The following is a 13806-nucleotide window of genomic DNA, read 5'->3' on the forward strand; positions in this document are numbered from 1 at the left end:
CCCTCAACTCTGAATCAGTTTGCCCGTAACAAACATGGCGGCTTGAGTTAGTCCTTGGAGGGCGACGAAAAGCGTGACCGACCAACGAGTCAAACGGTAGAGCGGCATGCCGCTATTGCGCCTGGTTGACGAATGGATGGTTTAGGAGCAGGTAAGGACTATCCACAGCGGGAAAGGGGAGAATTCGGTGTAATTCCTGGTGAATTATACCCTTTGGAGAAATTATGCCCTTTTGTACCCCCCCTTTCTATTGGGGGGGTACAAAACAAACCAGCTATATATCGGGACCCACAGCTAATACTGGAGGATCTCTGTGGTCCCTTCCGCACATGCAGAATAATGCACTTTCAATCCACTTTGCAACTGGTTTTTCTGTGCGGAATAGGACAATCCACTTTCAAACAATTGTGAAAGTGGATTGAAAGTGCATTATTCTGCATGTGTGGAACAGGCTTAAGGGTCCCCTCAATGTATTCTAAACTGTAGCTGAGCGACTGCTGGGAAATCACACAACCACCCAGCCCCTGCTGGGAAATCACACAACCACCCAGCCCCAGTCAATGCGGGGAGGAGTTTACTTATAAAAGCCTGTTTGGCTTTTTGACCCTAGTGTGTATTTTTCCCCTCTCTACATGTTTTTTCCCTCTACAATCTGCCAGTTTATTTTCGTGCATCTGCTGGAGAGAGCTCAAATCCATATAAGAGAGATGGGTTTAGTATGCCTCAAAGGTGTTGGCAATTCTCTGTATGCTCCTGGGAGTAAGCCCTGTGTAACAAAATGAGTTACATAGGACTGTGCAATTTGTTTCTTCAGTAACAAACTAACACTGGACTTACAGGTCACATTGTGACCATTTTCTCATGTTTACAACTTTGGAAGAGAAGGGTTCATTTTAGAAATGCTCATTTTCTTTTCAGCAGTGTGGAAAAACATGTTGAGCTGTGAGCTCAAGTCATGTATGAAGCTTCCCAGTTCTAATTCAAGCAAATTGTCCCTTCTCCCTCCCAGTTTCTGACAAGATGGATGCAGAAAAGTTGAACTTCCACGGTACTGCAGCTCTCATTACCAAACCACAGCATACTCAACTGCTCAGGTAAGGTTGTTGGGCACAGGAAGTGTGTGTTTTATGAAAGGAGCATCTTCCATCTGTATAAAATCAAGCGCTCTGTCGCACTCTAATGTGACCAAGAAAGAGTGTCCTAGACTTCTGGGGTAATGGCATAGTTCTGAGAAAACCTAGAATTAGCAACTCTGTCAGCCGTGAACTTCCCAAAGTAGCCTTCCCCTCTTTCCCTTCCTCTTTTTAAAGTATAATATTTCTTTTTCGTTTTCTATTTATTTTGTTCTTACTATTATTGGTATTGCTGCAGTGGTTGTATTTGCTCATGTTGATTTCTTTTTTGTTTTCCCACTTTCCTTTTTCTGTAACTGTCTGTTGATGAAATAAAAATCATTTGAAAAAGACAGAGAGCCCAAGAGTGCTGTGGGTGGGCAGTAGGATAGGGTTGTATAGACAAGACCAGGCTTGATTCTCAGTGATTAGGATCACCAGAGGCCTGTGCCCTGATGTCTCCCTTGTCAAAGTAAGCTTTTCTGATGTCTCCCTTGTCAAAGTAAGCTTTTCTGCATCCTCCTCAGCTTCCCCATTTTATAGGCGACCCAGTGCATGTGCTCTTTAGACTTTCCTCATTCTTTCTTTTTCTATTTGGCTTTAAAGTCAGAACTCTCACCCCCGTCAATCGCCCAGTCCTGGCATAATAATGGTTTTGCTGGAGCAGATGAAGCTTCCCCGGATAGTGGTGCTAGTTTTCTGTTCTCTGACCTGTGAAACACTTATTGGCTTTACAGGGAATATTTAGAGAGAGAGGGGATCCTAAATAGCCATTTCCGTGTGCAGAAGCTTCCAAATGGTGACATGGCATTGCCTGTGCTCAGTCAAAGATTCCAGGAGCATCACCTGCAGCACTTGAAGGAAGGCATCCTGCCTGGGAGGACCTGTGCTTTGATGTGGATCCAGGTATATTATTAATCTTGTTGGAAAGGAGACAAGTATTTTTTTTGCAAGAGCTAGCAAGCAGGTTAGCAATGTAATGAACAAGGGGTTTTGGCAAATTTCCCCCTTTGCTTGTCCCCCTTCTTTTCTCATTTTTGCTTTGTTCTCTTTCATTGTTAGATATTATTGGCTTAGCCTTAGTTGCTCTGATGTCACAGGTGGACCAACCTGTCTTGAATCAAGCTGTTGTTAAGGAAATACTTTCCAACGTGAGGGTCCATCAATATGTGTAGGAAAAGTCAGGCTCCCTTGTCCATAAAACTATGGCTCACCTCACAGGTATAGATGAGTAGTCTGACTGTTAATGGTTGAATAAAATTGAAAATGGTGGGTATTGAGAGCAAGCTCAGTGGAGATCACTGGCTAATTATTTGCATTTCTTTCCCAGAATCCCATTCCCTCGAAATCAGCTCAGGTCCGTTCGCCCATCCAGAAACTGCATGAAGAGCTGGAGTCTCTGGTGTTGAGCTGTGGGGCTGCGTGGTCCAAAGAACTGGAAAAAGATCTGCCCCGCTCCTGGCAGCAGCTTGGGGACTTGGTTCTTCTGAACGAGGACAGCTTCAGAGCAACCCTGTGGGGAGAGATAGGTAAGTAGAAACTGTGGTGCTTTGCCAGGCTGTTCAGGGCATTCTGCTGCCTCAGCCAGCCCTTCAAGGGGGTGTGGGTTGTCTTTCAGGACCAGAGCTCTGGGAGATGGTTGCTGGTGCTCTGGGGGCCAAACGTTTAGCGAGACATGGACGTGTGCAGTCGGACTCCTTTCGGTCCCCGACAGTTACCCTGTTGTTGGGGAAAGATGGCTGGGTTGAACAGATGGACAATGGAATCTGGTCAGTGCAAAACTCCAGCCCTTTTTTCTTCTTCTGATTATTATTATTGTTGTTTTGAATACCTAAATATGAAGGAGAACTGACCAAAAATGAGTTATGAGCCTTTTAACCAAGCTTAATTAGATTTTTATTGGGCAGATTTTGTTTTGCTCAGACCTGTGAATTTGTGTTGCATCCCCAGGTATAGGTTTGATGTGACACGGTGCATGTTGTCGGCCGGAAACATCACCGAGAAGCTGCGGATAGCGTCTCTGCATTGTGCTGGGGAAGTGGTGGTGGATCTCTATGCTGGTGAATATCATACTGCACGGCAGAAAATGGAAACTATCTCGTTCCTACTACACTTTAGAGATTAGCACTTTCTAAGAAATTTAGGAATCCAGAGAGCTGTGCTCTGCGCATCATAGAGCCAAGGTGGGAAGCAGCATGAATGGTAACCTCCCCTGCCTGCTTCATCTCTTTGACCTCTTCCACACATGCAGAATAATGCACATTCAGTCCACTTTCACAATGGTTTGAAAGTGGATTTTGCTATTCTGCATGTGTAAAATCCAGCTTCAAAGCTGGTAAAATCCGGCTTCAAAGTGCATTGAAAGTGGATTGAAAGTGTATTATTCTGCATGTGCGGAAGAGGCCTTTCAGAGCTAGTGTGGTTTAGTGAGTAAAGTTTCTGACCATGAGTGGAATCAAATTGCTATTCTGTCATGGAAGTGGTTGGGGGATCACACATCAGTGGCCACTCTATAGCTAACCAATTTATCAAGGTGGTTGTGAGGATACAGTGCTCTCCCTTTAAGTTCCTCTGAGGAGGTGGAGTATAAAAATAATAATGAACAGGGCTGTAAATCACTTCCTCCTTAGCACATAGTACACATCTAAGTGGAAATGGCAATGCTGGTATGGTTTTTCAGACAGAAAATGTGGTGGGATGGGCATGGGAAGTGGTTTCCAATACATGGAGTTGGGGGCTTTTGCCAATGACATAGCTCCATGAGAGTCTGTTTGGCATTGGGAGCTTTTTCCTCCATCCTTCAGAGCTTTTGGTATAAGCCTGATGTGGTTCTCTAGTCTTAGTGGGAAATGTCTGACCCCCTGTGGCAGAGGTGCAGAACAGGCTCAGGTGGATGTTTCTGGAGCATGCCGATCTTCCTTCCTTTGTCCTCAGGGATCGGCTATTTCACTCTGCCCTATCTCGTTCATGCGGGCGCTGCTTTTGTTCATGCCTGCGAGTGGAACCCTCATGCAGTGGAAGCCCTGCAGCAGAACCTGCAACTCAATGGCGTTCATCATCGGTGCCGCATTCACCAGGGAGATAACAGGAAGGTAAGAGGAAAACTTGGTTTAAAAGGGAAGTATTCATCATTCTAGGGATGGGGCTTAACTGGGAACGCAATGAGGTAGCTGCACCAGTTTTCTGCCTGTGCTTTCCCCAAAATGGCTTTCTGAAAAGATGCATGTGTCCAGTATGCTTCTGCTTTCTTGCCTGGCGACGCATCATTATTGCTTCCAAAACTCCCACAATTTTAATTTCAAAATATAGGAACCATCCAGAGGGAGTCTTGTACTCCTGAGGTGGATGAGAACTACTCAGCAAGCAAGGCTGGCTCTAGAAAGAGGTGAGCTGGGATGGTTATCCCAGGTTGCAGATTTTTTTGGGGGGGGGGTACTTTCTCATCCCGCCTCCAATCAATTTCCTGCTGGCCAGTGAGGCTAACTTCCTCCACTCCCTGGGAACTAGAGAAGTGGTTCTCAACCTTCCTAATGCTGCGACCCTTTAATACAGTTCCTCATGTTGTGGTGACCCCCAACCCTAACATTTATCCATTTTACAGATGGAAAAAACTGATGCAGAGAGTCTTAGGCAACCCCTGTGAAAGGGTCCTTCGACCCCCAAAGGGGTCGCGACCCACAGGTTGAGAACCACTGAACTAGAGGGTATTGTTCTCATTGCTGCTGCCTCCTTTGGGCGTTTTTAAAATTGCATAAATCCTGTTTGTTCCCAAGCTCTCATGAAGGTTCGGCTACTATTTCTATTTCCTAGAACAGCCCAACTGATAGCCGAACTCTTTTGAGAGAAAGTAAACTTGCAAGTATTCAGGAAACCCTGGACAGTTTGCCACATTCTCTTTCAAGGGGTCCAGGGCAGTGAGGAGGGGAGGAGGATTCTACCCTTCTGGGAGGCAGCTGGCATGAGGGGGGCGGGCAAGGGAGGGGTAGAAATTCCTGCAAGATTCTGCAACATCAGATCTCGAGGCATGGTTGTGAATGAATCAGCTCAAGACTGTGCATATTTATTAAGGAGTTTTTTCCACTTAGTTTAGTGGGGCTTACTCGCTCGTAAGTATGCATAGAATTGCAGGCCCGAGACAGTCTAAGACTGTCTTTTCCTGTATTCAGTATAGTGTTGATCTTTAGCTGGTGATTTGGAACCCACAAGTGGTTTGGCACCTAGTGTAAGACACCCATTTTTAAAAGGTCGAGATGAATGGTACGTCCCAGATCTGAAATATCTGAATGGTGTGTCCCAGATCTCAAATACCATTTTGAGGTTCTCTGTCTTCCCGCCCTCCCCCCATGTGCTCTGATTCTTTCTCTTGTCTGCAGCTGGAACTGCGAGATGTGGCCGACAGAGTGAATCTGGGACTGATCCCATCGTCAGAGGAAAGCTGGCCTGTTGCCTGCCGTGTCTTGCGGAAGGATTTGGGAGGGATCCTTCATATTCACCAGAATGTGGAGTCCTTTCCGGGGAAGGCCCTTCAGCTAGGGCAGGATCACCAGTGGCCAGCACCAACAAGTCAAGAGGACCGAGGGGGCAGTGATACGGTATCGGGTACTGGCGGAAGGGACCCGAGCCCCACGGCCCAGAATGCATGGCAGAAGTGGGCAGAGGCTACAGGGACCCAGATCAGGATATTGCTTCAGGAATTGGATGGGAAGCCATGGAGGACAAACATCCTGCACATTGAACTTGTGAAATCCTACGCTCCCCATGTGCACCATATAGTTTTAGATCTGGATTGCCGCCCCCTTTGATAGCACACAGGAAATGGCTGTTCTGCAGGGGCGGCCCCAGAATGTTTCTCTCTTCGTGGTAACGATTAAGCAGCGTCTTGGTGGAAATGAGGCCGGGTAGAGATAGTGAGCTCAAAGGCGAGGCGGGGGGCTCAAGGTCAATAACAAGCTGGCATAGGTTGGACCTACAGGACCAAAACAGAGAGGGGAAGAAAAGCTTCAACCCAGAAAAGGCAGATAATCAGGAAGGTTGACAAAAAGAACCTAATAACTGAAGGAATACTCAAGGGTTACATGTGCCAAGGAGCAAGGCCAATGTGCAATGAGCTAGTGGTGTATGATTGTTGCACCACCAAGGATGCCCTGAGTTCACACCAAGTCTGCAGGTCAGCTAGCTGTTGGACAGCATGTCAGGCCTGCGCACCTTACCTGCTGGGAGTTTTGTGTGTCCAGAAAGTGTTTCTAAAGGGGGAGGAGGAAAGAATTCTGTTCGTCCTCAATTCCTGTCATGGGGGGAGGAGGTCCACATTCACAGTGCCTCGAATGTAGATTTCTGATCTTCTCTGCAAAGTCGCAGAGGTACACTGACAGGATTGAAAGAAGAAGACGTACATCGTACAGCTTCACATTTGTGTGTCCCGTTATTGCCTGTAGTGCATTCTCTGAAACATGTAAAATAAATTTACATGTGATTTTTGTGTTACCCTGTTTTGGCATTCTTTATTTTTTTTTTCATGTACTGGCAGCCTCAAAAAGCATCCCAGACAGAGGTGAGATCCAACCAGTTCTCACCACTTCTCTAGAAGTGGTTACTAATTTTTTCTGAGTGCCGAGAAGGGGTTACTAAAGCAACCTCCCTGCTCAATAGGGACTGGAGGTGCGTGTGTGCGGCGCTGCCACTGTTTGAATCCCACCACTATCGGAACCTGTTATTAAAATTTTTGGATCCCACCACTGATCCCAGCCCTCTTGACCTCTGAGAGCCCCTCTTCCTTTCCATGTTAATAGGGTTGCCAACTCCAGGTTGGGAAATTGCTGGAGATTTGGGGGTGGAGCCTGAGAAAGGCAAGGTTTGGGGAGGAAAAAGGACTTCAATGGAGTATAATGGAGTAAAATGAGCCAGCGTGGTGTAGTGGTTAAGAGCAGGTGGATTCTAATCTGGAGAATTAGTTTTGATCCCCCACTCCTCCACCTGAGTGGCAGAGGCTTCTCTGGGGAACCAGATTTGTTTTTGCACTCCTACATTCCTGCTTGTCACAGCTCTCTCAGGACTCTCTCAGCCCCACCTACCTCACAAGGTGTCTGTTGTGGGGAGAGGAAGGGAAAGGAGCTTGTAAGCCACCTTGAATCTCCTTACAGGAGAGAAAGGTGGGGTATAAATCCAAAATCCTCCTCCTCCTCTTCTTCACCATGATACAGAAAAAGAAAGAGAAAAAGAAAAAAGTAATGGTTTAAAATATATCTACCGTGTCATCTGGCCTCCCGTGGGCACAAGGGGGGGAGAGGGGTAGCCAGACGCCATCCACATTTTTAATGGGTTCTGTTTTTATGTAATTGGTATTTAAAGTATGTTTTAATGTATGTTTTAACCTGTTGTGAACCGCCCTGAGCCCTCAGGGGGAGGGCAGTATGTAAAACTAATAATAAATAAATAATATTTGGATCTACATTCATAACTAGTTATAATAAAGAAACACTGATTACAATTCAAAGTATAATATAAGAAAAAGAAGTAATAAGCTTAGTACATAGATTTAACAGCTTCATATTATCATGCTCATATAATTGATTCATGCAGGACTGTTTGCCATTATTTATATATATTAAGAAAGTACACATCGATTAATACTCAAAATTTGAAATCATATTGACAAAATGTATGCTTGACAATAAATCCAAGAAAAAAGTTTTGTAATCCATTTTTCAAACTAGGAGTCTTGTTATTAACTTTGTGCAAATCCAATCCAAAACAAGTTCTTATGAAAGCTGGTTTAATAATCCTTCAGTATTTTAAAAATCTTATTGCAGATCCATTGAGAGACACAAAGAAAATGAAAGTCATAGACCAGGGGTAGGGAACCTGCGGCTCTCCAGATGTTCAGGAACTACAATTCCCATCAGCCTCTGTCAGCATGGCCAATTGGCCATGCTGGTAGGGGCTGATGGGAATTGTAGTTCCTGAACATCTGGAGAGCCGCAGGTTCCCTACCCCTGTCATAGACCAAAGGAAAGGGGGGGGGGGGTAAGAGAAGTGGAGAGGCTGCTGCTTCTCTTGCTGAAGGCAAGCTTTCATTTTGTGATCCTCCATACTATCTCAAGACTGGTGGATTAAAAATAAATCCAAACTAGTCCACCCGTTGAACCAAAGGTCTCCAGAACTTCTGAGGAGGCAAGTGCTAGACCTTGTCTACACTAAAGCCGGCTTATCACCCAGTATCAGTAAAGCGTAGCTGGGAGCTACTGGAAACTCAAACTGGTCTCCAGTGTCCCATCTTCTAAAGCAGCCGTTTTCTCCAGGTGAACCGATGAGCTGCTCTGGACCGCTGAGCATAAGAGGCTTCTTCCTCTTGCTTTTTAGAACTTGACTGAACTTGATACTCCCCTGTGGAGTGTAAAAAAGTAAATTCCTGTATCTATAAAAAGTGCATATGCCCTCTTGCTGAGCAAAAGGCAGAAGTTCTCTCTCATTTTTATTCCAGCCTTCCTTCAAGGAGCTTAGGATACCCCTTTCCCCATTTTATGTTCGCCTCAGCTCTGTGTCATAAATTAACCTGCAGGATAATGGATGTCCTACACTCATCCTGTGAAGAAAGTGAATATTTTGGAATTCAAACCTGGGTCTCCCAATCCTGAGCCAACACTGACCATTACACAGCACTGCCCCTTGCTCTCTCCTGTGTGAGTGTTTGCGGAACAGGTATTCTGTTGATCTTTGGTTATGGGACTAGATGTTTATAGCTGTTTATAGTTCCTGGTTGCACATAAGAGACTTTCACTACTTTGGTTCAGCCCAGGATGCACGGCCTTTGCCTTAATCTAATCTGCTTCTGCTAAGGAGAACAATGGAAGCTGCAAGCTCTCAGCTTGGGCGGTTTCCCTGTGGAACTTTCTGCTGCTCCTCTGTGTTATTGCCCAGAGATAGAGTCCTGAGCAAACGAAAGGTGAGTCACGGTTGGCTAGCTTTCTGTTTGTTCTGGACACCACCTCCCCGCTACAGAGGATATGGTAGACGAGTCTCAAAAGCAGCTCCTAAGGGGAAGAGAAAGCAACTGCCAAGAGAAGATCAGGAGGGCAAACAAAGAAGTGGATGGAGAAAGAGGAGGAGACTTGGAAGTCCTCCTTGACAAAAAAGGGGCAAAGCAGCTTTTTATCCTGTGGCCGGGACCCCACCTGCATTATCTCCTGCTTGGGTTTGTGTGTATTCTTGGGGAGGTGTTCCTGCCTCACAGTTGATGCTCTGCAAATATGTTACATGTATGCACCCTGGAGCAGGCCAGCCCATCTTTGCTTTGCACTCGCGATGTTGAATTTGACACCAACAGTGTGGCATGTCTTTTTAAATATACAATATTTGCATACTGTTTTGCAACCCCAGAAGCACCCAAAGCGACACACCGATAAAGCAGCAGTTACCAATTTTGGCAAGGCACCGATGGATTTGGAATTACAATTGATCACAATGTTATCAAATACTGGCTTAAAGTCCTTTCCCACCCCATGGGCTTATTGCCTTTGCTACTGGCAGCAACACCATATCCAAGTTGGCTAGAAAAAATAACACTTAAACTTACACAGTGTGGCTTGGATCCTGTGCAACTATTGGAACTGGATCATTGCAGAGCAACAGCCTTGGTCTATCAATGGCTCAATGATATTGAAATGCAAACAGATTTCCCCTTGTTACTGGTGTTATATAAACCCATTAAAATCTTGGACAGGTATCTCGCTGCCCTCACCTGTCCGCTAATATAACATCTACAAAATGTCAGCTAAGCCTTTTCCAGGGTCTGCTTTGATGCTTTTCCATCAGCCAATCTTAATGGGCAGATTTCAAAATCACACGACCTAGGAGACTATGTGTTTGGAACTCAGGGGAAGGGGACCTGTATTACATATTTTATGGCATTGTGAACCCATAAAGGGAAAGGGAGGCTTTAATTCATCCATTGTTTATCCAGTACAGAAATTTAACTAGAGTTAATTCCGACCAGTTCTTTTTGTGAGAATTTTGCTGGAAGACCGAGGTTCTCTTATATCTCAGCAAGTAGCTAAATGTTGTATGCTGGCATATAGTAAGAGAAGAGTCATACACTCAAGAGCCGACCACATGAGGGTGACTGCAGTAATGCTACAAGCTGATGATATTCTCTTTAGTGGATTCTGTATCGCGGGATTTCTGTACAAATCGATTTTTCTTTTGTTTATTGTTCTTCCTTTTTCTTGTTCTTCTCTATTCTTTTTTGCTGGCCTAATGGCCGTAATAAAACTGACTGACTGACAATTGATCACAATGGCCCTGAAATCAGCAGCGCGACATCTGAGCTACACAATCCAAAGTGAGCAGGCAAATTGAGGTTGTGTGGATGTTTGCTGTCAAGCCACAGGTGACTTAGGGTGACCCTGTAGCGCTCTTGAGGCAAGATACTTTAGAGGTGGCTTCCCCTTTCCTGCCTTCATGTGGGTTGAGAGAGTTCTGAGAGAACTGGGACTGGCCCAAGGTCACCCAGAAGGTTTTATGTGGAGGACTGGGGAATCGAACCTCCAATGTGATGGATTCACCTGATGCACCCAGGGCCTTCAGAATAGTAAGGGTTAAGCCTCCCAAGGGAGCGAACAATTGTGGATTAGAAGGGAGCTAACAGCAATTATGGGCTGGGTGGTGATGAAGAATTTACCTGTGTTTGGAGGGAACATAGTAGAGTATTCTGAGATCGCTAAGGGGGAAGGAAAACTACACTGGTTAGTTAGGGGAAGAAAATACTGAAAGGGAACCAGGTTCCAAGAGGGCAGAAAAGAGGGTTTTGATCAGGAGAGGGACCTCAAAACATCTCAGGGATAGCCCATGATTTGAGGTACTTCAAAGGGGAAGGTATTCTCTAACCAGGGATTTCAGTATTGCCTTATTATTCTGTTCGCTCATAGTTATAGATTTTAGTAGGTATAAAACCCCTCCATACCTAAGTGGTCAGGTACAGAGTCTTAGACACTCCTGCCCTATGCTGAACCCCTTGTTCATATAAATAAGATAAAACAAGCTGGAACAAATCTGTAAACAGTTAGTACTTGTGTTATACATTCTCTAAGTATTAAATGTAACTGAAAAGAAAAAAACATGTTACGAAGTATGATGCCTGTGGAATAAACTTCTACATTTTAATTAGCTTATGTTTGAATCCTCTAATAAGGAAATCAGGAGGAAATAGTTAATTATTCGGGGGACGTTGGTACTCCTCTCCTATACATAGGAGAAGGGGAACTTGTTATACTCAGTTATCCAGGCTGCTGCTCTTAGTCAGGTGTTTATTCTCTTGTACAGGGCTGGTTCCAGGTTTTGGGATGGGCCTGCTACCACACCCCTTGCTTGCACCCCACTTCCATACCATCTGTATTCTTCACATACCCTTTTACATTATGTATAGTCTACCTTTCTCACAGGAACTGAAAGCGGATCACATATGTGGAGTCAGTAAAATGGGACTTTCAATAACCAGAGTGATAGGATTTTAGATGTATGAAGCACCAAAAACGACAGAAGGGTAATGTAAGTATTCCCATGACACACTACAGAAATTACATAAAATGGTCCTACTTACAATAAGCCACACACAGCAGTATAGACCACAATCCCAATCATTTATCCAAGTAACTTTGTGAACCATTTTGTACAGTGCAGTCCAATTACCTGCACAGAAAAGCTTGCACAATAGCCTTCCCTGGTGGCACTCTGCAGTGTGTGTGGCCAGGACTGTGGGAAGGCTTGTGAGGAAACAGGTGCATGGGAGAAAGGTGTATAGGCAGGTGGCATGAATGGGAGAGTAGTGGCACTGGGTCTTGAGAAAAGCAGGCTCCCTAGCAGTAGCTCCATCTCTGGGTATGCTTTTGCAGGTAGAGGGAAGGTGTGTGCCCTTGTACACATTACAGAGGAGACCGTGCCATAATGCAGGGGCTGCTGAAATGCCTTTGGGGCTTATTCTTGCTAACAACAGCAAGGCTGTTTTAATTCATAGCTGTAGCACCTCCCCCTCCCCCTCAGTGTGGTGTTTTGACATACACACTAGACCAAACCATGAAATCAAATTGTAAACACAAAACATAGAAGTCGCTGGTCTTGTTTTGTTTTTTCGTACTTAAAAATAATGGGGCTGATATTCATATATAAGGCTGCATTGATTTCCACTAATTTTCCCTCAGGACTTGAGAGACACGCCCCTCCACCCCCCAAAAGGTCACAGTGCGTAGAAAGCCGGCATGTCATGGAGGAAGCTACAACAGAACCCTTTCCTCTAGCTTTTTATGTTCAGTGATTTTTTGGAAGTAGCTTTCAATTATGCAATTCCCATGCTCCAGTGGCACAGCCCAGCCACAAACTTGCTGCTTGAATGAACTTCAGACCTGAAGTAACATGGAGTCCTTGCTAGTTGCACATATTCCCAAGGAATCTGAAGGATAAGAAGAACAAGGGAACAGCACTTCTCCTTTTCACATAGCTAGTGTAGTTAGTTGTGTGCCCTTGTACACCTTTCCTGCAGCGAGACTGGACAAGGTGAGCTCTTCATGATTTCTCCCTTTACACATCTGACTGAAACGCAGAAAGAGGAATCTTAAGCTGGAGATGCAGTGATGATGAGGGAGTGTAATGCAACTGTTAAAACTTGTGGTGGACCAGGGAAAAGCAAAATAACGTATCAGTTCCAAAAATTTAATAGGGAATAGCTAACTGAAAGTGGTAAAAGACTGATCACACTCTGGATCTGCTGGCTCATTACCCTGTGGTTTTTATGGCATGATCCTGTACCTGGTCCCATGAGTTCAGTATAGATCACTCCCAGGTAAAATGTGAAATTGCAGGGGGTCAAGGGTTAACACCTGTTTTTCAAGCACATGGTTCCTCCTTCAATCCCCACTCTCTAGTATCTTCGGTTACAAAGAAGAGATGATATGAAAGACCTTTGCCTGCCACCTTGGAGAGCCACTGGACTGACCTGGGCAATCTAAAGCTGCTTCATGTGTCTAGGACTGCATTGTTGGTTGCAATGGAGATGACTCCACAGTCTGTAGTCATTTCAGGATCGTATTTACTTGACAAAGGCTTACCATTTTGCTTAGGTTGAGTTTTCTAGTATGTGTGAACATCTAAACCGATACTGAAGTGAGTTTTGCTGAATCAAACTAAGCATTCTCCAAGCTCACACCAGCCACCAACCAGATGCTTGGAATCCCAAGCCCGCGAGGAGAAGAGAAAGGCCAGAGTCTTGCCCTATTGGGTTACCCACCAGTGATAAGTATTCAGAGATATACTGCCTCTGAACAGGGAGGTTCTATAAAGCTAGCATGGCTAACATCTGCTGATAAAACTGGGTAAAGCATTAATAAAGCCTGCAAATCTAAGGAAAGTCGCAAGCAGTTGGACCCTTGTCATGCCCCTCCATTCAGACCCCATCAGGAATCTTTCAAGTGTAAATTCTCCATGTAAAAAAAGAAAGCTGAAGTACAAAGGTGTGAATCCTGTCATAAATCCTCAAACTGTGCATTCTCTATGCAATTGACTAGAACAGAATTAGCAGTTCGCAGGGCTGAAGGGTCCTAATTTAAAAAGCTGGGGTGACACATAATACCTGAAAGGGGTGTTTTTTTTTGCTCTTTTCTGGTTTTTGTAATGCAAGATCTATTGCATTGCTTAGGTCGAGATATCA

The 13806-nt window shown here is 44.9% G+C and overlaps 1 protein-coding gene across 3 annotated transcripts; it reads left to right on the forward strand.

Annotated features, from left to right (window-relative positions):
- Window positions 1-22: 22 nt before the first annotated feature.
- Window positions 23-6596, forward strand: TRMT12 (tRNA methyltransferase 12 homolog). Of its 3 annotated transcripts, XM_048513670.1 has the most exons (9): window positions 23-151; window positions 1010-1094; window positions 1850-2018; window positions 2443-2641; window positions 2731-2881; window positions 3063-3172; window positions 4047-4204; window positions 4422-4497; window positions 5486-5846. In XM_048513670.1, exons 1-9 carry the CDS (start codon window positions 133-135, stop codon window positions 5698-5700), a joined length of 1182 nt encoding a protein of 393 aa, XP_048369627.1. In that variant the 5' UTR covers window positions 23-132; the 3' UTR covers window positions 5701-5846. The 3 variants fall into 3 exon arrangements, with proteins under 3 accessions (XP_048369627.1, XP_048369626.1, XP_048369625.1); XM_048513669.1 differs by lacking the exon at window positions 4422-4497 and having other exon boundaries at window positions 919-1094; window positions 5486-6596; XM_048513668.1 differs by lacking the exon at window positions 4422-4497 and having other exon boundaries at window positions 5486-6596.
- The last annotated feature ends 7210 nt before the right edge of the window (window positions 6597-13806 follow it).

The sequence above is a fragment of the Sphaerodactylus townsendi genome, linkage group LG13 (assembly GCF_021028975.2).
Source record: "Sphaerodactylus townsendi isolate TG3544 linkage group LG13, MPM_Stown_v2.3, whole genome shotgun sequence".
Classification (NCBI taxonomy): Eukaryota; Metazoa; Chordata; class Lepidosauria; order Squamata; family Sphaerodactylidae; genus Sphaerodactylus; species Sphaerodactylus townsendi.